This window comes from Gopherus evgoodei, chromosome 6, assembly GCF_007399415.2.
Source record: "Gopherus evgoodei ecotype Sinaloan lineage chromosome 6, rGopEvg1_v1.p, whole genome shotgun sequence".
NCBI lineage: Eukaryota > Metazoa > Chordata > Testudines > Testudinidae > Gopherus > Gopherus evgoodei.
Window position 1 is genome coordinate 134,178,217 of NC_044327.1, and position 26,514 is coordinate 134,204,730.

The 26,514-nt window shown below is 55.0% G+C and overlaps 1 protein-coding gene across 1 annotated transcript; it reads left to right on the top strand.

Annotated features, from left to right (window-relative positions):
- Nucleotides 1-518: 518 nt before the first annotated feature.
- Nucleotides 519-14,847, top strand: LOC115653409 (sigma non-opioid intracellular receptor 1-like). The gene is made up of 4 exons (XM_030566700.1): nucleotides 519-1,837; nucleotides 8,458-8,658; nucleotides 10,953-11,045; nucleotides 12,629-14,847. Exons 1-4 carry the CDS (start codon nucleotides 1,699-1,701, stop codon nucleotides 12,853-12,855), a joined length of 660 nt encoding a protein of 219 aa, XP_030422560.1. The 5' UTR covers nucleotides 519-1,698; the 3' UTR covers nucleotides 12,856-14,847.
- The last annotated feature ends 11,667 nt before the right edge of the window (nucleotides 14,848-26,514 follow it).

A 26,514-nucleotide genomic window follows, 5' to 3' on the forward strand; every position in this document is an offset into this window, starting at 1 on the left:
TAGAGAGTAAGACAGAGAATATATTATTGCCCTTATATCAATCCATGGTACGCCCACAACTCGAATACTGCATACAGATGTGGTGGTCTCATCTCAAAAAAGATATACTGGAACTAGAAAAGGTTCAGAGAAGGGCAACTAAAATGATTAGGGGTTTGGAATGGGTCCCATATGAGGAGAGTTTAAAGATGCCAGGACTTTTCAGCTTGGAAAAGAGGAGACTAAGGGGCGATATGATAGAGGTCTATAAAATCATTAGTGGTGTTGAGAAAGTGAAGAAAGAAAAGTTAACCTGTGGAACTCCTTGCCTGAGGAGGTTGTGAAGGCTGGGACTATAAGAGGGTTTAAAGGAGAACTAGACAAATTAATGGAGGTTAAGTCCATTAATGGCAATTAGCCAGGATGGGTAAGGAATGATGTCCCTAGCCTCTGTTTGTTGGAGGATGGAGATAGATGGCAGGAGAGAGATCACTTGATCGTTACCTGTTAGGTTCACTCCCTCTGGGGCACCTGGCATTGGCCACTGTCGGCAGACAGGATACTGGGCTGGAAGGACCTTTGGTCTGACCCAATACAGCTGTTCTTATGTTCTCCGAAAACCAGGGGCCTGTGAAAAACCAATTGTGCGGGTGTGTGTTACATGGATCATCCTGTGCGTACACACACTCTGGACATGAGAGAAACCCTGTCCAGCGGCAGGTGTCTACATAGCATAGGGCCAATTCACTCGTCCCCAGCTGAACCTAGAGTAACTGCAGTGGAGTAAATGGGGGTCAGCTAGTGTGAATCTGGTGTCTAGCCTTGGAAGTGACATACAGCAGGCTGAGTCTGATTTCCAGACGGACAGATGCACTGTGTATAGGTTACATAGCATACTGGTGTGTATCCTGTAATCTGTACCTAGTCTTCTAGTTACTGTTTCTAATATAGAATCTGTCTGATTTAGAGTTCACTCCTGGGGGTGATCCAATACCCATTGTCACTAGATGGCGTGTTCCGTTAGACGCTAGCATCAAGTACTATCTGCAGTAACATGCTGTGCTACGTGTTGAAAGGCCTGTGATTTGTGCGTGTGTGAGAGATGTGCCCCATGCAGTCTGTATCTGTCACCCTGCCCTTGTGTCATGTTTTGTGCGTGTACAATCTGCCTCCTTTGCAAGGCTCTGATGAGAGGAGATTAGGGAAGAAGACCAGAGGCTGGGGCAGGGGCCCTTTCCATGGTGCACATTCTCCAGAGGCCTTGTTGTTTGTTCCCGTGATGGGGAGAGCCACCATCCATCGCCTTAACAGACAGCCTTATTGCGCTGTCCTCCTGGGCTATGCATGTATCTGTACCTCCTGGTGCTGGTGCCTCTGCTGCTGGGCACTCTGTGCCCCTAAAGGGCTCTGTGTGCTCCGAGCCCCAGGGCTGGGGCACACATGGCAGAGCTCAAGTGGAGCCAACCTGTGGACTGTATCTTGTAACTGACCTCTGATGGTTATGGGAATTTGCCCCCATAGCTGTTCCCCAGTCTGAGATACCTCATTCCTCTGTCCCACGTGGCCCTGGCTGTCTCCCTAGCTAATGGACTGACATTTGAGAAGTGGACGTTACTGAAGACTAGGGGGCAGGAAAGCATCTGTTCCAAACCTGTGGGCTCCTTTCCCTGTAGAGACTCACAGCTGTTACTCCTGGGGGATTTCTGCGTCATTGGGCACATGGAGAAAGATGTCCCCCACAGGCTCTTTGCTCTCCCGTGGAAAAATGGCATCTGTGGGGAAGCAAAGAGAAGCTGCACCAGTGCTCGCTCACCCCTCCCCGGCAGTGCAGGCGTTTCTGTTCAGCCCAGAGGAAGAGGTAAGTCGCTGCAGGGGGTAGGGGAAAGAGAGAGGGTCTGGTGATGCCTTAGCTGCCCAGGGACATAGGTGGGGAGGGGAAGGAGGAGATTCTCTCTCTCCCTTCCCTGGACGGAGCAGCTGGGGCTGGGTCAGATCAAGGCCCAGACACCTCTCCTAGCTGCAGGAAGCTTAGATCGACTTGGGGGTGAGGGGTGTCTGAGAGCAGGGCTGAGGCTCATCAATGCTGGGGGGTGCAGCTCAGCGAGGGGGAAGTTCAGGGGCTCCAGATGCATGGCAATTGAGTGGAACTCCTTGTACAGTGACCCCTCCACCCACTTCCTGGCCTCATCTGTTCTCAGCCATGGGGGGAGGGGGTCACTATATGGTGAGCTGCTCCCTCATCGGCCCAGCCTCCATGCCTCTGGTTCTCCCTGTCAAGCCTCACCCCCAACACACACCCACACCTGGAGTCCCCCCTGTGTCTGGAGCCCACATACCCAGAGGGCTCCCCAGGCACAGAGTGCCCCGCACCCAAACCCCCATCCTCTTGAGCCTCACCCCCTGCATCATGCGTACCCACCCCAAACCCCACTCCCCCAGCACTCCGATGCCCCGCTGAGTCCCAATCCAGACTCTCGCCCCGTGCTGCGCCCTAACCACCTTCACCTGGACTCTCCTGCAGAGTCCCATTGACTTGGCACCCAAAAACCCCAAGTGAGCTCCTGTGCATCCAGATCCCCTCCCCAACCCAGGCTGCCCACACCGAGATTGTGCCATACCCAGCCTTGGTATTCTTGAAGGAATTTTGCATCAAAAATTAAAAATTCTGTGCCTACAAATTTTAAAATTCTACAAAATGCTGCACATTTTATTTGTCAAAATAACACAATATAATGGTGTGATTATATTGTGTTATTTTGAGAAATAAAATATGCAGAATTTTAAATTGTGTGCAGAATTTTTAATTTTTTGGCGCAGAATTCCCTCAGGAGTATTTTACAAACCTTCGGTCTCTTGCTATAAAGGGGTGGCCCCTGAAAACTACAGGTCCCAGCATGCAATACAAGCAATCTAAGCTGCAGTGTTATATGCAGGGGCTGGAAGGTTGCCTAGGGATGGGCTACCTGCCTGGCTACATCTGAAACAGCTTCCCCCCATTATATTGTCCAGGGACCAAATGCTGGTCACTTTAGTCCGTCAGTAACGTCTGTTTCCAAACGAGCATCACCACAAGAGCCAGCCAGCTGCAGAGCATGTGTCTCATTCCTGGTCCTTGAACTGTCATCACCCATCGGTACATGTACGGCCTGGAATGGGTCACTCTTATCAGTGTCAAGAATAAACATGCTCATCTGGCTTAATTTTTTTATTTATTTTGTTTTGAGAGAGAAGAGATGGTCCGTGCAGACCTTTCTTGCATGCTTCAGGGACAGTGAAGGGCGAGGTTGTTTTGTTGGTGGTCAGTAATGAAAACTGCTGTGAATCCAAGGCTTGTATCATTTCTGCCGAAAATGCTGAATTGATCCTACATAAGGCTATGATTTGGTCATGGAGGCAGTGCGGGCCCCAAAGCCCCTGGTCGCTATGGGGGCCCACTGCTGCAGGCAGCATCAGTTCCTGGCTGCCACAGGTGGCAGGGGATATTCCGCAGCTCCAAGTCATGGGTGGTGGGAGCTCCTGGATCTATGAGCCCCCATGGGTGGTGGTGCGCCCTGGAGCTCCCAGCCAGCCCCTGCAGCTGCCCAGAGGCTTCCCATTTTGTCATGGATATTTTTAGTAAAAGTCAGGGACAGGTCATGGGCTTCTGTGAATTTTTCCTTATTGTCAGTGACCTGTCTCTGACTTTTACTAAGACTTAATCCTAAATCATCAGCTCCAGGTTACAAAGGCGGAATGGCAGCCAACACCTCGTTATGTGCAGCCCTGCTTGCTCAGAGTAGCCAGGGTTCTGTCTCCTGAGGAAACTGCCACAAAGGCATGGGCTACACAGGAAGGATTTAGCAGCATAGCTATTGCTGGAAGGAGTGTGGGAGGGATGTCATCCCTTCAAAACATTAGCGTCACTCAGCTGTGAGTGAGTCTGCTTGTGGTGCATAAGGGAACACAAACCCCTGATACCTTCCACGCCCTCCTCTGTGTACGGTCAAAGCACCCAGTGCCAGCCTTCCCCTTCCAAGGACTCCTTCCCCCATTGGCCTGCCAGTAATAGGCTCCAGTGGTCAATGAGCCCCTTCCCTGGCTCGCCAGACGCATCTGAAACTTTCCGTGTCTCTTTAAGTGTTTAAACCCCTTGAGACAGGGACCGGCTCTAGAGCTGGGCCCTGTAGAGCTCTGGGTCCCGTTTAGGATCAGTGACTGGACGCTGCTGCTTTCTCGTTCCTTCTCAAGAGCCCAGTCACTGAGTTCCCAAGAATAGCAGCCGCGTTAGTCTGTATCCGCAAAAAGAACAGGAGTACTTGTGGCACCTTAGAGACAAATTTATTTGAGCATAAGCTTTCGTGGGCTACAGCCCACTTCATCGGATACATGCGGTGGAAAATATAGTAGGAAGATGCATATATGTATACATGAGGACATGAAAAAATGGGTGTTGCCATATAACACCCATTTTTTCATGTCCTCTGTGTGTATACATCTTCCTACTGTATTTTCCACTCCATGCATCCAATGAAGTGGGCTGTAGCCCACGAAAGCTTATGCTCTAATAAATTTGTCTCTAAGGTGCCACAAGTACTCCTATTCTTTTTGCTGAGTTCCCAAGGAGACTTGCTGCTCCTCTAACATCCAGGCTGCCCCTTGCGGCTGGCCCCTTGCTGCATTAGGTGGGGAGATTCTGCAGCCAGAGCCGTGCTGCCGTGTGAGTCCAGGAGAGAAGCCAGCTCTGCCCAGAGCTAGGTCCTCTCAGGCAGGTGTAATGGGAGTTAACATGGCCAGTAAAGTCAACAGTGGGGGCTGAGGTGCACAGGGAGAAGCTATTTTTCTGTGCCTACTTTTCCCTCTCTACCCTTACATGGCTTCATCTGCACCCCCCAAACCTGCATTTTTTGCCTATATACAGGTCCTAGCACCAGCTGGGGACAGGAGCCCTCCCCCATCCAGACTGTCCCTCACACCTCCAGTGGGTCATTTCTGGGCCAGGGGTGACCTCTGTTCACTATTGTCTTAGAAGCCTCAATTACTCTGGTCAGCGTTATCCCCCGCTGCTCTCCGAGGAGCGGAAGGGAGGTGGCCTGTTCCCTCGGAAAGGGGTTTTCCAGACAGTTGTAATAAGGGGCCATGTTCTCATGGAGCTGTGAAGATTTACACCCTCTGAAGAGCTGAGCCAAGGGCTTTCACATCACCTTTGATTTCCCAATCCCGAGACAACAGCGATTCCCCCAGGCAATGGCGAGAGCTGGATTGTTCAGCCGTCCAACAGGGAAAACTCATGATGCTTTTTTCCCAGTAGATTTGTTGTTATTACTAATTTACACAGAGACTGAATTGATAGAGCTCGTTCTCCTCCTCCATTGTAGCCCTGTTCTGCCACCCCCAGTTCTCTTCCTGAATGCCAGCCTTGCTAACCTGGGCACTAATGAAACGCGCCGGCCAGTCACTCCTCCGTGGGCATGGGGCTCATCAAGCTGCAGCTTCTCTCCACAGAGGTCTATATTTGTGCTTGTAGGTGGTGATGCAGGGGACTGACATTTCCCAGTGGGCATGAGATTTAGAGTGAACTTTTTGACGCCAAGCCTGTGGGCCTAAATATCCTTTCCTCACAGACGCTGCCTGGATGGGAAGTAGCTTTTTGTCTTCACGGCTCCGTCTCCCATGGAGGTGACTCTTATCCAGCTGAACAAATCTATTGAAACACCCTCCTGGAAAGAAAGGCATGCACTGGAACCTTTCTCTAGGACCTACACAAAAACACGTAATTGTGGCCAAGCAGCCCCCCCCCTCCCCATCACTCCAATTGTTTTGAAATGTGGGGAGGATCGTCTGCGTTGGGCTCCACTTGTTCTCCGGGCCGGCCGGGTGGGTTGCCCTGATCTTTTTGCCATTTTCTGTGTGGAGCGGACTGTATCGCAAGGCGGGCGGGGATGTGTCCTGGGACTGTCACTGCTCTAAGCCTTCTTCCACCACATGACAGCGTGGGGTCTTGGAACACTCCACAGGGCTTTGCGGCAGAGCCAATCATGCTGTTGCTGGAGGCTGATCTTCACAAAGGAGCTGCCAGGCTGTTTGTGGGCACAGCAGCTAGGGAGGGGAGTAGCCCCTGTCCTATGTCTAGGGCCCTACCAAATTCAAGGCCATGAAAAACGCATCACAGACAGTGAAACCTGGTCTTTTGTGGGCTTGTACCCTATACTATACAGCGTTCACGGGGGGAGACCAGCATTTCTCAGATTGGAGGTCCTGACCCAAAAGGGAATTGCAGGTGGTCAAGGTATTGCCACCCTTATTTCGGTGCTGCCTTCACAGCTGTGTTGACTGGCACCCATCTCTGAAGGCAGCACTCTGCCAGTGCCAGCAACAGTGCAAAAGTAAGGGTGGCCATACCGTTCCATAGCACCCTTACTTCTACGCTGCTGCCTTCAGAGCTGAGCGGCTGGAGAGTAACGGCTGCAGACTGAGGGCCCCGCTGTGCAGGCAGCAGGGGAGAAGTAAGGGTGTCGCTCCAGGCCAGTGCCTGCTTAGCCCCTCCCCCTGGTCTGTCACTCCAGGCCAGTGCCCCCTCCACCCCTCCCCCCATCTGTCATTCCAGGGCAGTGCCCGCTCCACCCCTCCCCCCTCTGTCATTCCAGGCCAGTGCCCACTCAGCCCATCCCCTGGTCTGTCACTCTGTGCCAGTGCCTGCTCAGCCCCCTCCCACTTCTCTGTCACTCCAAGCCAGTGCCCACTCCGCCCCTCCCCCTGGTCTATCACTCCAGGCCAGTACCCGCTCCACCCCTCCCCCTGGTCTGTCACTCTGTGCCAGTGCCCGCTCAGCCCCTCCCACTTCTCTGTCACTCCAGGCCAGTGCCCGCTCCACCCCTTCCCCCTCTGTCATTCCAGGCCAGTGCCCACTCAGCCCATCCCCTGGTCTGTCACTCTGTGCCAGTGCAGGCTTGGCCCCGCCCCCTGGTCTGTCACTCTGTGCCAGTGCTCGCTCAGCCCCCCTCCCACTTCTCTGTCACTCCAAGCCAGTGCCCACTCCACCCCTCCCCCTGGTCTGTCACTCTGTGCCAGTGCAGGCTTGGCCCCGCCCCCTGGTCTGTCACTCTGTGCCAGTGCCCGCTCCACCCCTCCCCCTGGTCTGTCACTCTGTGCCAGTGCCCGCTCAGCCCCTCCCACTTCTCTGTCACTCCAGGCCAGTGCCCGCTCCACCCCTCCCCCCTCTGTCATTCCAGGCCAGTGCCCACTCAGCCCATCCCCTGGTCTATCACTCCAGGCCAGTACCCGCTCAGCCCCCTCCCACTTCTCTGTCACTCCAGGCCAGTGCCCGCTCCACCCCTCCCCCCTCTGTCATTCCAGGCCAGTGCCCACTCAGCCCATCCCCTGGTCTATCACTCCAGGCCAGTACCCGCTCCACTCTGCCCCTTGGTCTGTCACTCCAGGCCAGTGCCCGCTCAGCCCCTCCCCCTGGTCTGTCGCTCCAGGCCAGTGCTCGTTCAGCCCCTCCCACTTCTCTGTCACTCTGAGCCAGTTTCTGCTCGGCCCCGCCCCCTGGTCTGTCATTTCAGGCTAACGCCCGCATGCCCCGCCCCCGTGCCGAACCCCTGCGGGCTGCGATTGGCCGGCGCGCTGAGCCCCGAGCGCTCCCATTGGCCGGCGCGGACGGGCGCTGCCCTCCCCCGCGAGGCTCGGCGGGCGCGCGCGCGGGATGTGGGCGCTGGGGCCGCGGGCGCTGCGGGCCGGGCTGGCGCTGCTGGGCCTGGCGCTGCTGGCCCAGGGGCTGCGGAGCTGGGTCGCCTCCCGCCCCTTCGAGTTCCGGCCCGAGGAGATCGCGGAGCTCGGCCGGCACCACGCGGGTCAGTCCGGGCGGGGCCCGTGGGGGGATCTACGAGGCAGCGACTTGGGGGGTCTGGGGGGGACCCACGGGACAGGGACTTGGGGGGCTTCGGGGGGACCCATGGGGCGGGGCCTCGGGGGGCCTCGGGGAATCTGGGGGGGACCCACAGGGCAGGGACTTGAGGGGCCTCGGGGGGACCCATGGGGCGGGGCCTCGGGGAATCTGGGGGGGACCCACAGGGCACCGACTTGGGGGGCCTCGGGGGGACCCACGGGGCAGGGACTTGAGGGGCCTTGGGGGGACCCATGGGGCGGGGCCTCGGGGGGACCCACGGGGCAGGGACTTGAGGGGCCTCGGGGGGACCCATGGGGCGGGGCCTCGGGGGGTCTCGGGGAATCTGGGGGGGGACCCACAGGGCACCGACTTGGGGGACCTCGGGGGGACCCACGGGGCAGGAGCTGGGCAGGGGAGTAGCAGAAAATAGCTGGGGTGGAGGGGGGAGCATGTTAGATCCCATCTCTACTGCCTGATTCCCTGGATGACGTCAGGGTCCCCATTCCGGGTTCGGTGGCTCGTCCTGGTGAGAACCGGGAAGGTGGTCAGGCTATGGGTGGGGCCGTGGGCTTCCTGCGCGGTGCTGACTTTGCCTGGGTTTGTTGGTGCTGCAGGCTTGGACCATGAGCAGGCCTTCTCCAAGATCATCGTGGAGCTGCGGAAGAAGCACCCAGGCCACATCCTGCCGGACGAGGACCTTCAGTGGGTGTTTGTCAACGCAGGCGGGTGGATGGGCTCCATGTGCCTGCTCCACGCCTCGCTCACCGAGTACGTGCTGCTCTTCGGGACGGCCGTCGACACCGGGGGGCACTCGGGTAAGCAGGGCTCAGCTACATTCAAGCATTGAGGCTTGGTTTGGGGGGCTGCTGCCTTTGATTTCCTGTGGTAAACCATCAGGGGGACAGCAGGTGTCTGGGCAGGGGGAGCTGCAAGTCCCAGCCAGGTAGCGCTGAGATGCACTTTGATCCTCCGCCAGAGCAGAAGCAGGGCTGGACGTCAATGTGCTCAGCAGCGCTGTCCCTTCACCTTGTACTGCCCATTGGCTGTTGCTCGTGCTGATGGTCTGGGGACCGTGAGTCAGCCTGGCCGCACCTGCTCAAGGCTAGTGCCCGCAGAGGTGTGCTGTTGTGTGCGCACAGCTCTTCATCTTAACAATGACATGCTAGTTAATTGAGAGGGGAGGAGATGCCACTAGCCAAGTGCAAAGAGACCTGGAAGGTCTTGGAGAACCAGGAGAGCGGAAGTATCAGGAACTTTGTTCCCTGGAGCTAAGAACTAGCCTCTCCAGATGCCGCTTCCTGTCTGTGCAGCCCTGGCCCTGTCACCCACTGGGCACTGCAAGCAGTGGAGAGAAGCAGCCAAGAATAAGGCAAGGAGGTGGTTATCCTCATGCTTGTGTGTCCTGGCCAGATGGCTGTATTTACTGTAGGTCCCTCCGAGGTGGGCTCAGGGTTTTCCGACCATTGAATAGTCCCATGAGTGGTCTCTGGTAGCTGCCCGTGTTTAAGCCCCTGTGTCCTGTTGACTGACTCAGGTAACAGCAGCCTCTCCCAAAAGGCAGAGAGGGCAACAAACCAGGGTAACTGGCTAGCAGGATTAAAAGGGGCTAAATCCTGCACTGTACGATGTATGAGCACAACACAAGCATCTTCGCTCCCGGGGGTGGCGGTAATGTCTAGCTCTGGTCTCGCACTCTCCATCCACACGCTTTACAAAGAGGGGAGGATCCGTGCTGCTCTCCACAATGTACAGATAGGGAAAAAGAAGCACAGAGGGGGCCGCTGAGGTGAGAATGGACCCCAGGTCTCCTGAGTGCCAGCCCAGTGCCTGGTCCTTTAGGCCAGTACGTCTCTCGGTGGGTCCAGGAGCAGGCTTGGTGTAGTTTCATGCACATTAATATTCAGCAGCCACAAACCAGCTTAATCTGTTCAGCAAGTAGAAGCTTTTCCCTGTGGCTGCAGCTTGTTTCCCCCTGTGTTAGCGTGAGAACAGGGAGGAGGGATGCGGGAGGGGGAGGCCCTAATATCCAGGTCTCAAGGACCTTCCTCCCACAGCTTAGATCTGGCTGCTTGTTGTGTCCCCATGGGCCCTGCCAAGGACAGGAGCCCACCCACCCATGTGCTGCCACTTCCCGCCCCCTTCTCCATGCTGTCCCCTATGTGTAGAACATGCCAGTGCCTTGCCCACAAGAGTGGCTGGGTCGGGGGTGGAGGGTTGCCAAATCGCTGCTTGTGGGAGCCGAGCCGAGCCTGCCTTCTCTTCTCCTAGCCTCAGCGCCGCAGGGCATATGAGCATGAGCGGCCTTGGCTGCAGCACCCACAAACCCTTGCCAAGTCTGACGATGGGGGTTAACCAATGTGATTCAGCCCCAAGCCATGGGGAGTCTTTCCATGGACTTCAGAGGGCGCTGAACCAGGCCTGCAAAATTGTGGGCAGGCATCGTGTCTCAGAGCAGCCTTGTGAAACCTGTACTGCTCCCCTCGAGGCTTCTAGCCCAGGCAGGTCCTGAGCAACAGGACTTCAGAGTGACAATGTTGAGGTTCCCATCTCACTTTGCTCTTTCCCTCAGTTTCAAAGGGGTTTATGCAGCTGGCCTCTCAACAGCAGCTGCAGCTGCAGCCAGAAACCCAGCACACTGTTTTTTACAGATTAGCCTCCCAGCTTCCAAACAGCGAGTGGTGGGTCTTCCCCCCTGGTGGCTAGTGAGGGCTTGGCTGCCAAACTCTGAAATTGCGGGGGGAGCTCCAGCGGTGAGAAATGCCTGGTGTGGGAATGATGTGGCTTGAGATATCTGGGCTGCCAGAGATAGGAGCACCCCAATTCCACTAAGACCCAGAAAGCTGGGATGTGTCGCAAGGTCCTGCGCTTGGCCCAGGGCCCTATCAGGGCTCTTTGACATTGGTCCAAGATTGAAACTAGCAACTCTAGGCACTGGGAATAGTGTAAACCACCCTCCCTACCCATATGGGTGTTGAAGCCTGCTGATGTTTAAGGCTTGTTCTGTGACAGCTGAGCTAACGCACAGAGCAATCCTCATGGCTCGTCGGGCATTCGCAGTGAGCTGTCTTGCCCTATCGCTCAGATTTCATGCTGTGTGCCTCTCTCGCAGGTCGGTACTGGACTGACATTTACTACGCCATCATCTCAGGGACCTTCAGGCAGTGGAAGGAGGGGACAACCAGAAGTGAAATCTATTACTCAGGTGCGTGTGGCACTGTCGGTGTCAGCCCCACACACTCGCGCCTGGGTGACTGCCTTTGCAGGGCTGGTCACCTTGGGCTTTTCATGCAGCGATTGGACCAGGTAACAAGAGAGCCTTGTTAGCTCTAGCCCCAGGACACGGGGGAACATACAGGGCACAGCAGATTAGCCTGCAGAACACCACACCTCTAGTTATGGAGGCCAAGAGGCGAGCAGGATTCAAGGAAAGCGTGCACGCTGATGGGTAACAAGCGCATCTCCACTCCCATCAGGTGGGATTGGAAGAAAATGGAGAGGGTTATAAAGCCCCCTGGTTCAGAGCAGGAGCTGTGTGTCAGGAGGAAACTGCCCCTGTGAGAAGGCTGTTGCATTATTTTCCACTAGGGGACGTCCTTGCATCTTCCTTGGAAGCAGCTGGTACTGGGCCTTGTCAGGGACAGGCTTCTGGATGAGCTGCCCTGCCCTTGGTCTGGCAGTTCTCCAGTGTGGTGCTGAGGCCTCCCGTGCCCTTTGTCCTGGGCTGCTCAGTGGAGGGCTGTCATAAACAGATAGCTAAGGGTTAATGTCTCTTTCACCTGGAAAGGGGTAACAAAAAACACCTGACCAGAGGACCAATCAGGAAACAAAACTTTTTCAACTCTAGATGGAGGGAAGTTTTGGGTGTGAGTTCTTTGTTCTTTGTCTTGGTTCGGTGACCCTCTCGGCTCTGAGAGTGATTTTTCTATCTCCAGGCTTTCTAAACTTCTGTTTCCAAGTCGTAAGTACAAGGATAGTAAGACAATAGGTTTATATTGTTTTCTTTTGTATTTACATGTGTGTAGTTGCTGGAATGTTTTAAATTGTATTGCTTTTGGATAAGGCTGTTTATTCATTTTTTTCCTTTAAGCAATTGACCCTGTATATTGTCACCGTGATACAGAGACCATTTTATGTCCTTTTTCTTTCTTTTTATATAAAGCTTTCTTTTTAAGACTTGTTGGAGTTTTTTCTTTAGTGGGGACTCCAGGGAATTGAGTCTGCAGCTCACCAGGGAATTGGTGGGAGGAAGAAGTCAGGGGGAAAAATCTTTGTGTTAGATTTACTAAGCCTGACTTTGCATACCCTCTGGGTGAGGGGGAAGAGAGTTAGATCTCTCGGTACTTGTGTTTCCAGGACTGGAAGCAGGGAATCGCCTAGGGTCGTCCAGGGAGGGGAGCCTGGGAGGAAGTAACAAGGAAACAAGGGGAGGGGATTATTTCCCTTTGTTGTAAGACTCAAGGCATCTGAGTCTGGGGGTCCCCCAGGGAAGGTTTTGGGGAGACCACAGTGAGCTAGGCACTGTATAATTCCTAGCTGGTGGCAGCGATACCAGGTCCAAGCTGGTAACTAAGCTTGGAGGTTTTCATGCTAACACCCATATTTTGGACACTAAGGTCCAGATCTGGGAAAAAATGTTATGACAAGGGTGCTCACCACCTGCAGGATCAGGCCCACAAAGAGCACTGTGTGCTGTCTCTACAGACCTACTGAGAGAGGCGCTCTGGAACCAATGTTGTCCTCGCATTCAAAATAACAGCCAGTGCTGTGTTTGTCTTTCTGCCTCAGGGGACATCATAGTGCAGAAATCCGGAGAGGCCATGGCTGTCCAGTGGAGTGCCGGCACCTGGATGGTGGAGTACAGCAGTGGCTTCATCCCCCCCTCGCTCGTGTTTGTGTTGGCTGACACCATCTTCAGCACTCAGGACATTGTCACCTTCTTCTACACCCTCCGGGTTTATGCCAAAGCCTTACTCCTGGAAGCCGGTACCTACTTCAGCCAGCTGGCCCAGTGAGACCACCCTCCACAAGCACCAACAGAACCTCAAAGGAAGGGATTCCTCACAGCTGTTACTCCCGGGGGAATTGTGCACCACTGTGTGTGTGCAGAAACACGTCCCTGCGCAGCTTCTCTTTGCTTTGCTGCAGAAAAATGGTTTTTGTGGGGAAGCAAAAAGAAGCTGCACCAGTGCTTACCCCTCCCCAGCAGCGTGGCTGTGTGTGTTCAGGCATCCAGAGCAGCCGGGAGAGAGGTACATCACTGTGGGGGAAGGGCAAGGGGGAGTCTGGGGGTGCCCTGGCCACCTAGGGGCATTAGTCCTGTCGGGGGGGAAGGGAAAATCAAAGTGAAAGCAACCCTTTAAGCTCTTTTTAGCAGTGTGCTCAGACACAGAGAAGGGGGCTGGATGGCCAAAAGTCAATCATGCTCTCTGGTGGAATATTTAAAAACAAAAAAAGAGGAAGCCCCACCCCCGGGAAAGCTCCAAAACAAGCAGCAAGCTAAATATATCCACAATAGCCTAATAGAACAATGACACGAAGAAAGAAGCCAAAATCTGCTTACTGTGAGCGGGCTTGGCAACAGGAGGTGAGGCTTGGGGGAGGGCATCCAGCTTTGTGGGAGTTGGGCAGATAGGGAGCAGCTCCCTATACAGGGACTCCTCCCCCCACTACTGGCCCCATTGCTCCTCAGCCGCAGGGAGATGGGTTACTATAGGGCAAGCTCCTCTCTCTGTCTACCCAACACCCAGTGTATCTGGACCCCCTGCCAAGCCTCACCCACTCTGCACCTGGAAACTCCTCCTGCATCAGGAGCCCACCCACTCCCCCAGAGCCTCAGCCCCTGCATCAAGAGCTCTGCACAGCTAAATCCCCACCCCACTGATCTCAACCAGCTGCATCCTGACCCACACACCACCATGCCCCACTCCCCCAGCACCCAGATTCCCCTCTCCCACTGAGCCCTAACCACCTTTACCTAGACTCCCCTGGAGAGTGCTATTCCCCCTGCACCCAGAACCCCCCAGTGACTTGCTGCGTATCCAGATCCTCCCCCTTCTTCCCCCCACCAAGCTGCCCGCACCGAGATTGCACCACACAGAGCCTTGGGGGGAATTCTGCACCAAAAATTAAAAACATTCTGCATATTTTATTTGTTAAAATAACTATTGCAGGGGGAATTGTGCACCACTGCGCGTGTGCAGAAACATTCCCACGCAGCTTCTCTTTGCTTTGCTGCAGAAAAATGGTTTTTGTGGGGAAGCAAAAAGCCACTGCACCAGGGCTTACTCACCCCTCCCCAGCAATGTAGGTGCCTCTGTTCAGGCAGCTGGGGGAGAGTGGTTTGGGGATGCCCTGGCTGCCCAGGGGCGTTAGTCCTGGGTGGGTAGGGAAGAGGAGGACGATGACAACAGAGTCAGAGCTCCCCCTTCCTCTCCCCTGCACGAAGCAGCCAGAGCTGGGTCAGAAACCTCCCCCAGCAGCAGGAAGCCCTGCACTGTGGGGGGAGGAGGTGTCTGGGTGCAGGGGGTGAGGCTCAGTGTGTTGGCAGTTCTGGGTGCAAGGGGGAGAGACTCGGGGGGGGGGGTGTTTGGGTGCAGGAGGGTCCAGACATAGACGCTGACTTTTATCTGCCCTCAATCTGCCTCTTTCTGCCCCACTCCATCCCGTCCCCAAGGCCCCCACCCACCCAGCGCTCACTGCACTCCCTGAGCCACCAATCAGCGGTGTGGCAGCGCTGCCAATCTAGCGGGTGCTCCACAGAATCGGTGCCTATGCATCAGTATACACAAGTGCTGGGAGAATGGGGAGCAGCTCCCTGGACAGTGACCCCCTCCCCCCACTTCCTGGCCCCATTGCTCCTCAGCCATGGGGAGGGATCACTGTCCAGCGAGAGAGAGAGAGAGAGACTAGATGGCCTGGGCAGACCTTTCCTGCGTGCTCTGGGGACAGTTGAGGGGAGAGGCTGTTTTGTTGATGGTCAGTAATGAAAGCTGCTGTGAATCCAAGGCGTGTATCATTTCTGCCAGAGAAGCTGAACTGATCCCAAGTGATCAATTCCAGACTGCAAAGAGAGCGGGGGCAGCTAATGCCTCCTAATGTGCAGCCCTGCTCACCAGGAGTAGCCAGGATCCCATCTCCTGAGGGAACCTGGGTCTACACGGGAAGGTTTTAGCAGCATTGCTATGCTGGACGGAGTGTGTGTGTATGGGGGGAATCACCCCTTCAAGGTGCTGCTGTTACTCAGCTGTGAGCGAGTCTGCATGTGATGCACAAGCCAAGACTGACCCTGACACCTTCCATGCTGTCCTTGGGGTATGGACTGGTCAAAGCACCCAGTGCCAGCCTTCCCCTGCCAAGGACTCCTTCCCCCATTGGCCTGCCAGTAATAGGCTCCAGTGGTCAATGAGCCCCTTCGCCAGCTCGCCAGCCACAGCTGGAACTTCGCGTGTCTCTTTGAGAGTTTAAAGCCCTTGAGGCAGGGACGCTCTAGAGCTGGGCCCTGTAGAGCTCTGGGCCCCACTCTGGGTCAGTGAGTGGATCCTGCTGCTTTCTCATTCCTTCTCGAGAGCCCAGTCACTGAGTTCCCAAGGAGACTTGCTGCTCCTCTAACATCCAGGCTGCCCCTTGCGGCTGGCCCCTTGCTGCATTAGGTGGGGAGATTCTGCAGACAGCCGTGCTGCCATGTGAGTCCAGGAAAGAAGCCAGCTCTGCCCAGAGCTAGGTCCTCTCAGGCAGGTGTAATGGGAGTTAACATGGCCAGTAAAGTCAACAGTGGGGGCTGAGGTGCACAGGGAGAAGCTATTTTTCTGTGCTCACTTTTCCCTCTCTACCCTTACATGGCTTCATCTGCACCCCTGAAACCTGCATTTTTCGCCTATATACAGGTCCTAGCACCAGCTGGGGACAGGAGCCCTCCCCCATCCAGACTGTCCCTCACACCTCCAGTGGGTCATTTCTGGGCCAGGGGTGACCTCTGTTCACTATTGTCTAGAAGCCTCAATTACTCTGGTCAGCGTTATCCCCCGCTGCTCTCCGAGGAGCGGAAGGGAGGTGGCCTGTTCCCTCGGAAAGGGGTTTTCCAGACAGTTGTAATAAGGGGCCATGTTCTCATGGAGCTGTGAAGATTTACACCCTCTGAAGAGCTGAGCCAAGGGCTTTCACATCACCTTTGATTTCCCAATCCCGAGACAACAGTGATTCCCCCAGGCAATGGCGAGAGCTGGATTGTTCAGCCGTCCAACAGGGAAAACTCATGATGCTTTTTTCCCAGTAGATTTGTTGTTATTACTAATTTACACAGAGACTGAATTGATAGAGCTCGTTCTCCTCCTCCATTGTAGCCCTGTTCTGCCACCCCCAGTTCTCTTCCTGAATGCCAGCCTTGCTAACCTGGCACTAACGAAACGTGCCGGCCAGTCACTCCTCCGTGAGCAGGGGGCTCATCAAGCTGCAGCTTCTCTTCACAGAGGTCTATTTTTATGCTTGTAGGTGGTGATGCAGGGGACTGACATTTCCCAGTGGGCACGAGATTTAGAGTGAACTTTTTGACGCCAAGCCTGTGGGCCTAAATATCGCTTTCCTCACAGACGCTGCCTGGATGGGAAGTAGCTTTTTGTCTTCACGGCTCCCTCTCCCACGGAGGTGACTCTTATCCAGCTGAACAAATCTATTGAAACACCCTCCTGGAAAGAAAAGGCATGCACTGGAACCTTTCTCTAGGACCTACACAAAAACGTAGTCGCAGGCAGGCCCTGCCCCATATTGGCTTGAAGAGTGGGGAGAGTCATCTGTGTTGGACTCCACTGCTTGTTCCCAGGCCAGTGGGGAGGGTCACCCCAGTCTTTTTGCCATTTGCCTTATGGGACAGACTGTGTCACAAGGCAGGCGGGGAGGTGTCCTGGGCCTGTCCCTGATCTGGGACCCCTGCTACAACGACTGCCCCCATCTGGATTGTATGGGGGGTGCCAGTAGGGTCCAAAAAAGAGATCCACGTGCTACAGAGACGCTGGCAGGGAGGGGGGACTTCAGCAGGGGGATCTGAGAGGGGAGAACATTGACTCACCTCCTCCACATTAGCCTGTCTGGATCTGGCTGAGGGCTGGGGAATAAGGACAGGAGTCCTGGCACGGCATCCGGCTGCTCTTATATGGCACAGTTGGTTTCAACAGGACAGAGCCTCAAAGATCTCACCACGAGGTATCGCTAGAGTCCTCTTCAGGATTTCAACCTATGGTGAAATAAATCCCAACCCAGCAGGGATCCTGGCCCCTGCCCAGTGTCTGTGCTGATCTCCTGGCCCCGCCGGGATCCCAGCCCCTACCCAGTGTCTGCGCTGATCCCTCGGCCCCGCCAGGCTCCCAGCCCTTGCCCAGTGTCTGCGCTGATCCCCCGGCCCCGCCAGGATCCCGGCCCCGCCAGGATCCCAGCCCCTACCCAGTGTCTGTGCTGATCCCTCAGCCCTGCCAGGATCCCAGCCGCTACCCAGTGTCTGTGCTGATCCCCCGGCCCCGCCGGGATCCCAGCCCCTACCCAGTGTCTGTGCTGATCCCCCAGCCCCGCCGGGATCCCAGCCCCTACCCAGTGTCTGTGCTGATCCCCCAGCCCCGCCGGGATCCCAGCCCCTACCCAGTGTCTGTGCTGATCCCCCAGCCCCGCCGGGATCCCAGCCCCTACCCAGTGTCTGCGCTGATCCCTTGGCCTTGCCAGGATCCCAGCCCCTGCCCAGTGTCTGCGCTGATCTCCCAGCCTGGCGGTATCCCACCCCCTGCCCAGTGTCTGCGCTGATCCCCCAGCCCCGCCGGGATCCCAGCCCCTGCCTAGTGTCTGTGCTGATTCATAGATTCATAGACTCTAGGACTGGAAGGGACCTCGAGAGGTCATCGAGTCCAGTCCCCTGCCCTCATGGCAGGACCAAATACTGTCTAGACCATCCCTAATAGACATTTATCTAACCTACTCTTAAATATCTCCAGAGATGGAGATTCCACAACCTCCTTAGGCAATTTATTCCAGTGTTTAACTACCCTGACAGGAACTTTTTCCTAATGTCCAACCTAAATCTTCCTTGCTGCAGTTTAAGCCCATTGCTTCTTGTTCTATCATTGGAGGCTAAGGTGAACAAGTTTTCTCCCTCCTCCTGATGGCACCCTTTTAGATACCTGAAAACTGCTATCATGTCCCCTCTCAGTCTTCTCTTTTCCAAACTAAAGAAACCCAATTCTTTCAGCCTTCCTTCATAGGTCATGTTCTCTAGACCTTTAATCATTCTTGTTGCTCTTCTCTGGACCCTCTCCAATTTCTCCACATCTATCCTGAAATGCGGTGCCCAGAACTGGACACAATACTCCAATTGAGGCCAAACCAGCACAGAGTAGAGCGGAAGAAGGACTTCTCGTGTCTTGTTTACAACACACCTGTTAATGCATCCCAGAATCACGTTTGCTTTTTTTGCAACAGTATCACACTGTTGATTCATATTTAGCTTGTGGTCCACTATGACACCTAGATCCCTTTCTGCCATACTCCTTCCTAGACAGTCTCTTCCCATTCTGTATGTGTGAAACTGATTGTTCATTCCTAAGTGGAGCACTTTGCATTTGTCTTTATTGAACTTCATCTGGTTTACCTCAGACCATTTCTCCAATTTGTCCAGATCATTTTGAATTTTGACCCTGTCCTCCAAAGCAGTTGCAGTCCCTCCCAGGTTGGTATCATCTGCAAACTTAATAAGCGTACTTTCTATGCCAACATCTAAGTCGTTGATGAAGATATTGAACAGAGCCGGTCCCAAAACAGACCCCTGCGGAACCCCACTTGTTATACCTTTCCAGCAGGATTGGGAGCCATTAATAACTACTCTCTGAGTACGGTTATCCAGCCAGTTATGCACCCACCTTATAGTAGCCCCATCTAAATTGTATTTGCCTAGTTTATGGACAAGGATATCATGCGAGACCATATCAAATGCCTTACTAAAGTCTAGGTATACCACATCCACCACTTCTCCCTTATCCACAAGGCTCGTTATCCTATCAAAGAACGCTATCAGATTAGTTTGACACGATTTGTTCTTTACAAATCCATGCTGGCTATTCCCTATCACCTTACCACCTTCCAAGTGTTTGCAGATGATTTCTTTAATTATCTGCTCCATTATCTTCCCTGGCACAGAAGTTAAACTAACTGGTCTGTAGTTTCCTGGGTTGTTTTTATTTCCCTTTTTATAGATGGGCACTATATTTGCCCTTTTCCAGTCTTCTGCAATCTCTCCCAGCCTGGCGGGATCCCACCCCCTGCCCAGTGTCTGTGCTGATCCCCCGGCCCCACCAATATCCCACCCCCTGCCCAGTGTCTGCGCTGATCCCCCAGCCCCGCCGGGATCCTAGCCCCTGCCCAGTGTCTGCGCTGATCCCCCAGCCCCGCTGGGATCCCAGCCCCTGCCCAGTGTCTGCGCTGATCCCCCAGCCCCGCCGGGATCCCAGCCCCTGCCCAGAGTCTGCGCTGATCCCCCAGCCCCGCTGGGATCCCAGCCCCTGGCCAGTGTCTGCGCTGATCCCCCAGCCCCACTGGGATTCCAGCCCCTGCCCAGTGTCTGCGCTGATCCCCCAGCCCCGCCGGGATCCCAGCCCCTGCCCAGTGTCTGCGCTGATCCCCCAGCCTGGCGGGATCCCGCTCCCTTACCTTGCCAATCACTAAATCTCTTTGCCCATGTGACGGTACAGCCAAGGCAGCAGGCCGGGAGGGGGTGATCTTTACCCAGTAAACCTCTCACCGGGCGTGAGCAGCCTGTCCCAGAGTCCCAGCTGCAGAGGAAATAACAGGAGGCAGTGCCCAGGTAGGGTGGCCCTGGTGGTTTTGTGGTGGAGGGATGGGAGGGTCTGGAGGAATTTGGGGTTCAGCAGACCTGGGCCAAAATGGCCCAGTTTGGGTCAGACCCTGTTCTCTGTGGCCCAGGGCAGTGCTGTCAGGTATGCCCATGTACTCTTACTCGCTGGGCTAGGGCTTGGACAGAACTGCCTGGCAGGGCCCCTGTTCTGTCACTGGGCACATCGGCCTTATGGCGCCATTCGCCCGCTGGCCCCTGGGTGATGGACAATTTGGGAGCCCATCCTAGGCAAACCTGGGGGGTGAGGGTGAAGGAAATCTGGAGGAAGTGAGTCTGCCCAGGTTCCTTGTGCTGATCAAGGGGCTCCCGGGAGCAGAGACTGTCCTGCCCGGGAGTGGAGAAAATTCTCCAGCGGCAGAACCAGCTGGGGGGATGCATGGGCTGAGAAGCTCTGTGGTGAGCCTGGGGACAGGGCTTGGAGAGAGGCGCTGGTACACTGGGGAGAGGCTGTGGCAAAGCCCCAAGACAGGGCAAGGTAGGGAGTGACCCACAGAAGCAGCCAGGGGTCTGGGCAGTCACGCCTGTGCTGCTCATTAAGGGGACCCTTGGACCAGACTGCAGAGGAGAGGGACAGCCAGGGACCCCTCTGCTTACCCACCCAGGAAAGTGGAGTTAACACACACCCCCTGGTGCCCAGGGGTGAGGGCTGTGGAAACCCCCCAGTGCCAGGGGGTGAGGGCTGTGGAAACCCCCCAAGTGCCAGGGGGTGAGGGCTATGGTCTGGGCAGTCACGCCTGGGCTGCTTATTAAGGGGGCCCTTGGACCAGACTGCAGAGGAGAGGGACAGCCAGGGACCCCTCTGCTCACCCACCCAGGAAAATGGACTAAAAACCCCCCGGTGCCAGGGGGTGAGGGCTGTGGAAACCCCCCGGTGCCAGGGGGTGAGGGCTGCCGAAACCCCCATTGCCGGGGGTGAGGGCTATGGAAACCCCCCAGTGCCAGGGGCTGAGGGCTGTGGAAACCCCCAGTGCCAGGGGGTGAAGGCTGAGGAAACCCCCCGGTGCCAGGGGGTGAGGACTGTGGAAACCCCCAGTGCCAGGGGGTGAGGGCTACTGAGTCCAGAGTGGGACTGGAGGCCCACCATGAGGTCTGAGGACTATTACACATTGGGATCCGGAAGGCGTGGGCTGTGGGTGACCTGCCTGGGGGGTCGAGTCACAAGAAGACCAGGGCTTGGCAGACCATTGTTTGTAGCTAGCGGATCTGGAGCTAAGGAGAAGCCAGGACTCGTCCAGAGCTGTCCCCAGGCCATTGGGCTCAGACTCCCACTCAGCCTCGTGGCTAAGTCATGGCCTGGACAAAGCCAAGGGACTTGTGCCCGCCGCGCAAACCCCGATCTCCAGCAGGAGCTGCAGCAGGATCGGGCCCAGAATCGGGCCTTGCTGTGTGTGCACCTGACCAGCAGGTGTCAGCGTCGCCATTCCCTGAGCCCACGTCCGCGTTAACCTTCCAGCAGGTCCCAGTTCCCTCTGGTGGCTGCAGGATCCGGGCACAGACCCCAGCGCTGGGCACACATGGCAGTTCTGGTCTGCGCGGCCGGGACCCCCGAGGCCCTGTCCAGGCCGCCAGGGGCTCTGGAAGTGGGTCGGAAATCAGAGTCAGCAGAGCGGAGGCTGCCCCTGTTGGCCCGTCAACTTGTCCTTTTGCCATGTGGCTAGGATGTCACCCGACGGGAGATGTGCCCCGATTCACCCAGCTGTGTTTGGCACACCCGGCTCCAAGCATTGCTCTGGTCTCAGCTGGAAGCCCCCCAGAACAGAGCTTCGGGCACGGACCCACCTCCAAGGGCAACCACTGCCCCCAGTTCCCAGGGCGGGCGGGGGATCCTTCATCTGCAGCTCTGGGGGAGCAGGGTCTGAACCAGGCTGTTGGGACTGGGCTTGGCAGGCTCCGCCCCCCAGCCCTGGACCCTGCACCTCTGCTCTTGTCTGTGGATTCCCCCCACGTTCAGGCTGAGGCTGGCCTCCTCTTTCTCCAGAATGGTGCTTGGATCCACCTTTGCTTTCTGCCCAATCCACTCTGTTTCTAGTGAGGTCCCACAGGGCTCGGTTCTTGGCCCTACGCTGTTGAACACTTATTAATGACCTGGATATAAACATAAAATCATCACTGATACCAGACTTTCTGATACTGAGCAATTTGGATCACTGGGTGAACTGGGTGCAAACAAGCAATATGTGTTTTAATACAACGAAATGTAAATATATGCAGCTAGGAACAAAGACTGTAGGCCACACTTACAGGGTTGGGGATTCTATCCTGGGAAGCTGCAACTCTGAAAATAATTTGGGGGGGTGACCATTGTAACCTCAGACTTCGACGTTACTGCAGCGAGCCATTGTGTGTGTCCGGTCACTGCTAGCTGAAAGCCAAATGCCACATGGCTAGAAATAATGTTATGTTCTGAGAGACAAGGCCAAACAGCTGCACGTTTGCAGTTCTGAAAATTAAAATTTAAAAATGGAACAAAAAATTAATGTACCATAAAAATAAAAAAAAAGTTTAAACAATCAACCTAGGTTAAATGCCACTAGCATATAATTTTTATTGTTATAATTAAAAATACTCAAAATTCTTTAGTAATAAATCATGAATAGTTTGCTAAAACTGAAAAAATTGGTGACCCATTAGAAGTCACTGTAAGTTATGTGCTTTGTTGAAGTTAGCTATAAAAAAAATAAGCAAAAAAATATACTTTGAAGCAGTTCAAGGAAGTTTTTCTTTGGACAAGGAGTTGGCACCTAAGCTCCCCAGTGGCTGGGGGGAAGGAGGGCCCCCTGGAAGGCTGGTTGCTGATTCCTCAAAACTATTTCAAACTTTGGGTATATATAAATGTTTGGAATTCTCTCAACCTACTGTGACAGCATAGACGTGTGTGTGTGCTTAAGTCCTAATAAAAAGTTGTTTTAGGCAAAAGCACTCTTGTTTGTACCAATCATGTCTCAGACGAAGGAGCTGTGTCCCCATGAATTTATTCCTGACACAGCATAAAAAGAAACAGGTCAGTTACCACTGCTTTGGGTTCTGAAAACCCTGGGTAACTCCACGAGCTCCCGCGATGCTGTGGCCAAAGGTATATCAACAGGGAAATCTCAATTTTATCTCTGTACCTGGCACTGGTGCGACTGCTGCTGGAATCCTGTGTCCAGGTCTGGTGCCCACAATTCCAGAAGGATGCTGAGAAATTGGAGAAAGTTCAGAGAAGAGCCATGAGAATGAGTAAAGGATTAGAAAACCTGCCTTGCAGTGATAGACACAAGGATCTCAATCAATTAACAAAGAGAAGGTTAACGGGTGACTTCATTACAGCGTATAAGTACCTACTTGGGGAATAAATGTTTAATCATGGGCTCTTCAGTCCAGCAGAGGAAGGTCTAACACAATCCAATGGCTGGGCGTCGAAGCTCGACAAACTGAGTCTGGAAATAAGGCCCCTTGTTCACAGTGAGAGCCATTAACCATCAGAACAATGTACCGAGCGTTATGGTGCATTCTCCATCACTGCCAAGTTTTAACTCAGGATGGGATGTTTTGCTAAAAGCTCTGCTCTGGGAATTCTTTGGGGGCAGGTGTCTGGCCTGTGTTCTACGGGGATCAGACTAGATGATCACAATGGTCCCTCCTGGTCTCGGAATCAGTGGATCTGAAATATGCCAGGCCCCATATGGGGATTGTCCCCCCTCCCCCGTCCTCATTGCAGATTGCTGGGGGGATGGTGCCCTGTTGGAGAGGGGCGCTGGGGAAGGGAAGGACATGTGCCCCCATTTTACCGAAGGCAAGCAGCAGGCCTGGCAGGGGTGAGTGGGAGGTTGTGATTGCACCTCCCTGCTGGGGTATCCTCTCCTCCCGGCACTTTGCTAGGATGGAAGTGGACGGAGTTTCTCTCACTTAGTCATGCCCCCGTTTTCCTGAGCCGGATGATGTCACTGGCATCACAGCAGCCGCGGCACCACGACACAAGTGTTACGGCACTGCCGCACGGCCGGGCTCTCTCTAGGATCTGGCAGAGATCTCAAGGGCTGCACAGCCCCTCAAAGACTCCTGCTGGCCACTCAGATCAAGAGAGTCCCATGGGACCGTGTTCGCAGGAGAATTGGGAACGCTTCAATCTCCACTCTGGCAATGTGCAGTGTGTTTAGATCCCTCCCCAATGGCCCAGCGAGGGTACATTACACGCCGTGTAGACAGAGACATCGCACAGCGTGTGGGGTTGCTACCACAAGCTCTATTTTGTGTGTGTATGTTGAGTTTAATAATGTATCTGTGTATATTGATTGTGTGTGTGTGTGCGGGGAAGATTGTACACATATCAGTGTTACACGTACACAATCTACACACACACACTTACTCTGTGTCTGCACAATGATTGTATACACACAGATTTTGGCATGTGTACAGTCATTGTGCCGATGTAGAATATGTGTGTGCACTGGCTGATTGTGTGTCTCACAAACTCATCTCACTCTGCGAGAACTCCCCTCCCGTGTGCTCTGCGGCGTTGGGCGTTTAGCAGAAGATGCTGCTGAGGAATATGAGTAATTTTTAATTTGGGTCTGCAGGGAGGCCGCTGAAGTCAGCAGCTCATATCAATACAGCTCCACTTACAGCGAAGGGTGGCGTAATGAAAATCCAATGGCATGCGGGTGGGAGTAAATAACTGTGCCATTAAAATGAGAAAATCAAAGCCCGAGACAGGTCTTTTCTCTTGCCCATTGATTTCTTTTATTACGGAAATATTGCTGCTAAATAACATTAGTGTGAACAATCTGGACAGTGTTTTCCGTAGATGGCGGGTCAATGGCTCAATCACGAGGAGGGGGATCCCATTCACAGCTGTCGGGGAGGGGAGACCAAGACATCGGGCCATTCCTTTGGTACCCTCCATTGTTCAGCAGATAAAGCCGCGTGGTTGGCTGTGGGGGGAATGTGCTATACTGGCAGAGATGGTGCCATCAGATCATAACCCGACCTCCTGTCCTATCCCAGCCCTCCAACTTCACCTGCTCCCCCCTCCCCTTAGGAAGCCCAGGGCCTTGCCCCTCCCCAGGCTCCGTCCAGAAAAGGTTTTGTGAGCACTAGGACTCTGGTCACTCATTCGGCCTCATAAGCCCATTTTACAGATGGGGGGATGGTGGCTGAAAGGGGCAGTGGCTTTGCCCAGAGTCACACACTGAAGCAGTGACAGAGCTGAGCGTGGAACCCAGGAGTCCTCTCCCTCTTGGAAACCCACACGCAGAACGGCACTGGGGGCTGTCCTGGTGGCGCTCGTGTTACAGAGCTGCTCACCAGCAGGACAGGAACAGACACGACCGGCAAGGGGACATGGGGAGCCAAGCCCAGACGCAGTGTATGGCTGGGTCAGACCCTCCGGAGGGGTCTGCCTCTCTTTACTGCCGCCTACACAGCTCAGCACGCCAATAGAGTCTCATCAAATTCAGCTGAGGAGATTTGTGACCATCGTTTCTATTTTACATGTAGGAGGGAAACTGGGGCAGGGAGCGGGGCAGGGGGAGAGAGTGACTTGTTCAATCATGCAGCAGCTCAGGTGGCTGAACCAGAAACTGAACCCACCTCTCCTAGTTCTAGTGCCAGGCTTCACCCAGAAGATCCCTGTTGCCCTCTCCCCGAGCTGCCTAGCCACCAGGCGGGAGGCCCAGGCATGTTGGATCAGCCGCTACTGTGCGGCCTGTAATGGGCTCCCCATGACTGGCGCTGCCCCAGTGTCCCAGACTAAAGAGAGAGGAAGTACAGAGGGCTGCCAGGGCTCCCTGCAGCCCCCCCGATCCTGAGAGCGCTTCCCGGTGCCATCCGTCCTCTGCCTCGCTGTCCGAGCTAGCCAGCCCCCATGAACATCAGGGCATCAGCCAGAGCCCCCAGCTCGTGGCAAACGGGGAACAGTATGGGCGGGAGTGGGGAGGGGTTAGCTGTTATCCTGCGGGGGGAGGGTGTCTCTGTTCAGTGGAACCAGGGTCTCCCCACACCAGTGCCCCGGGGAAGCACTGGATGTCCTGACCGCCATGGCTCGCAGGTCCTTCCTCGGCTGCTCCTGCCTTCTTCTTTCACTTGTTGTCCTGGCAGGGGCTGCGGGCTGTTCCCCTCCTGACTGGTTACGAGGCAGTTCTGTGGCGGTTGTGCCCGGGTGCCACGTTCTCCTGCCACAGGCATTTCTCTGGTGGTGGCTCTGTCTTCCCGGCCTGGAGGTTGCGGGCTGAACCCCCTCGCCCTAAGCACTCTGGGGACTTGCAGGGCAGGTTTGCGTGGCCGCATAGCAACTAATCACAGTGCATTCCTCCCGTGGCACCTGCACCGTCCACGCATGCCAGGCCTATGCTATGCCCCTCTGTCCACCCACAACTGTCCACTGTTCCTTCGATTGCCCCCTGGTTGTTTCTTCTCTCTGACTGTCGGTGCTGCTTTTCCCCAGGCCACTGTTTGTTCTGGGAGCAAGACACAGTGCCAGGCCCTGGGGTTCAGAGCGGGTCGAGGGGCTGGGGGTTCCCTGCCTGATCGAAGCCAGGCTGCGAGCTGATTACATACTACATGTTGCCAGGCAATGTGGACGCCTTTCAGCCAGCCTGGGGTGTTAGCTGTGTTTAGACGGGGCTGGTGACAGGTATTTGAGTGAGCCATGTCGTGCCTGTGTGGCGGCCTGTAGATATTTATCCCTTTGTCTGCAGGATCGTCACAGCATCACCGGCTGTGTTCCTCTTTCCTGGGACTCACATTCACACGAGGCGTTTTCACACCTTTCTTCCTTGGTCACTGGAGGAGGGAGCCCCTCACTTTC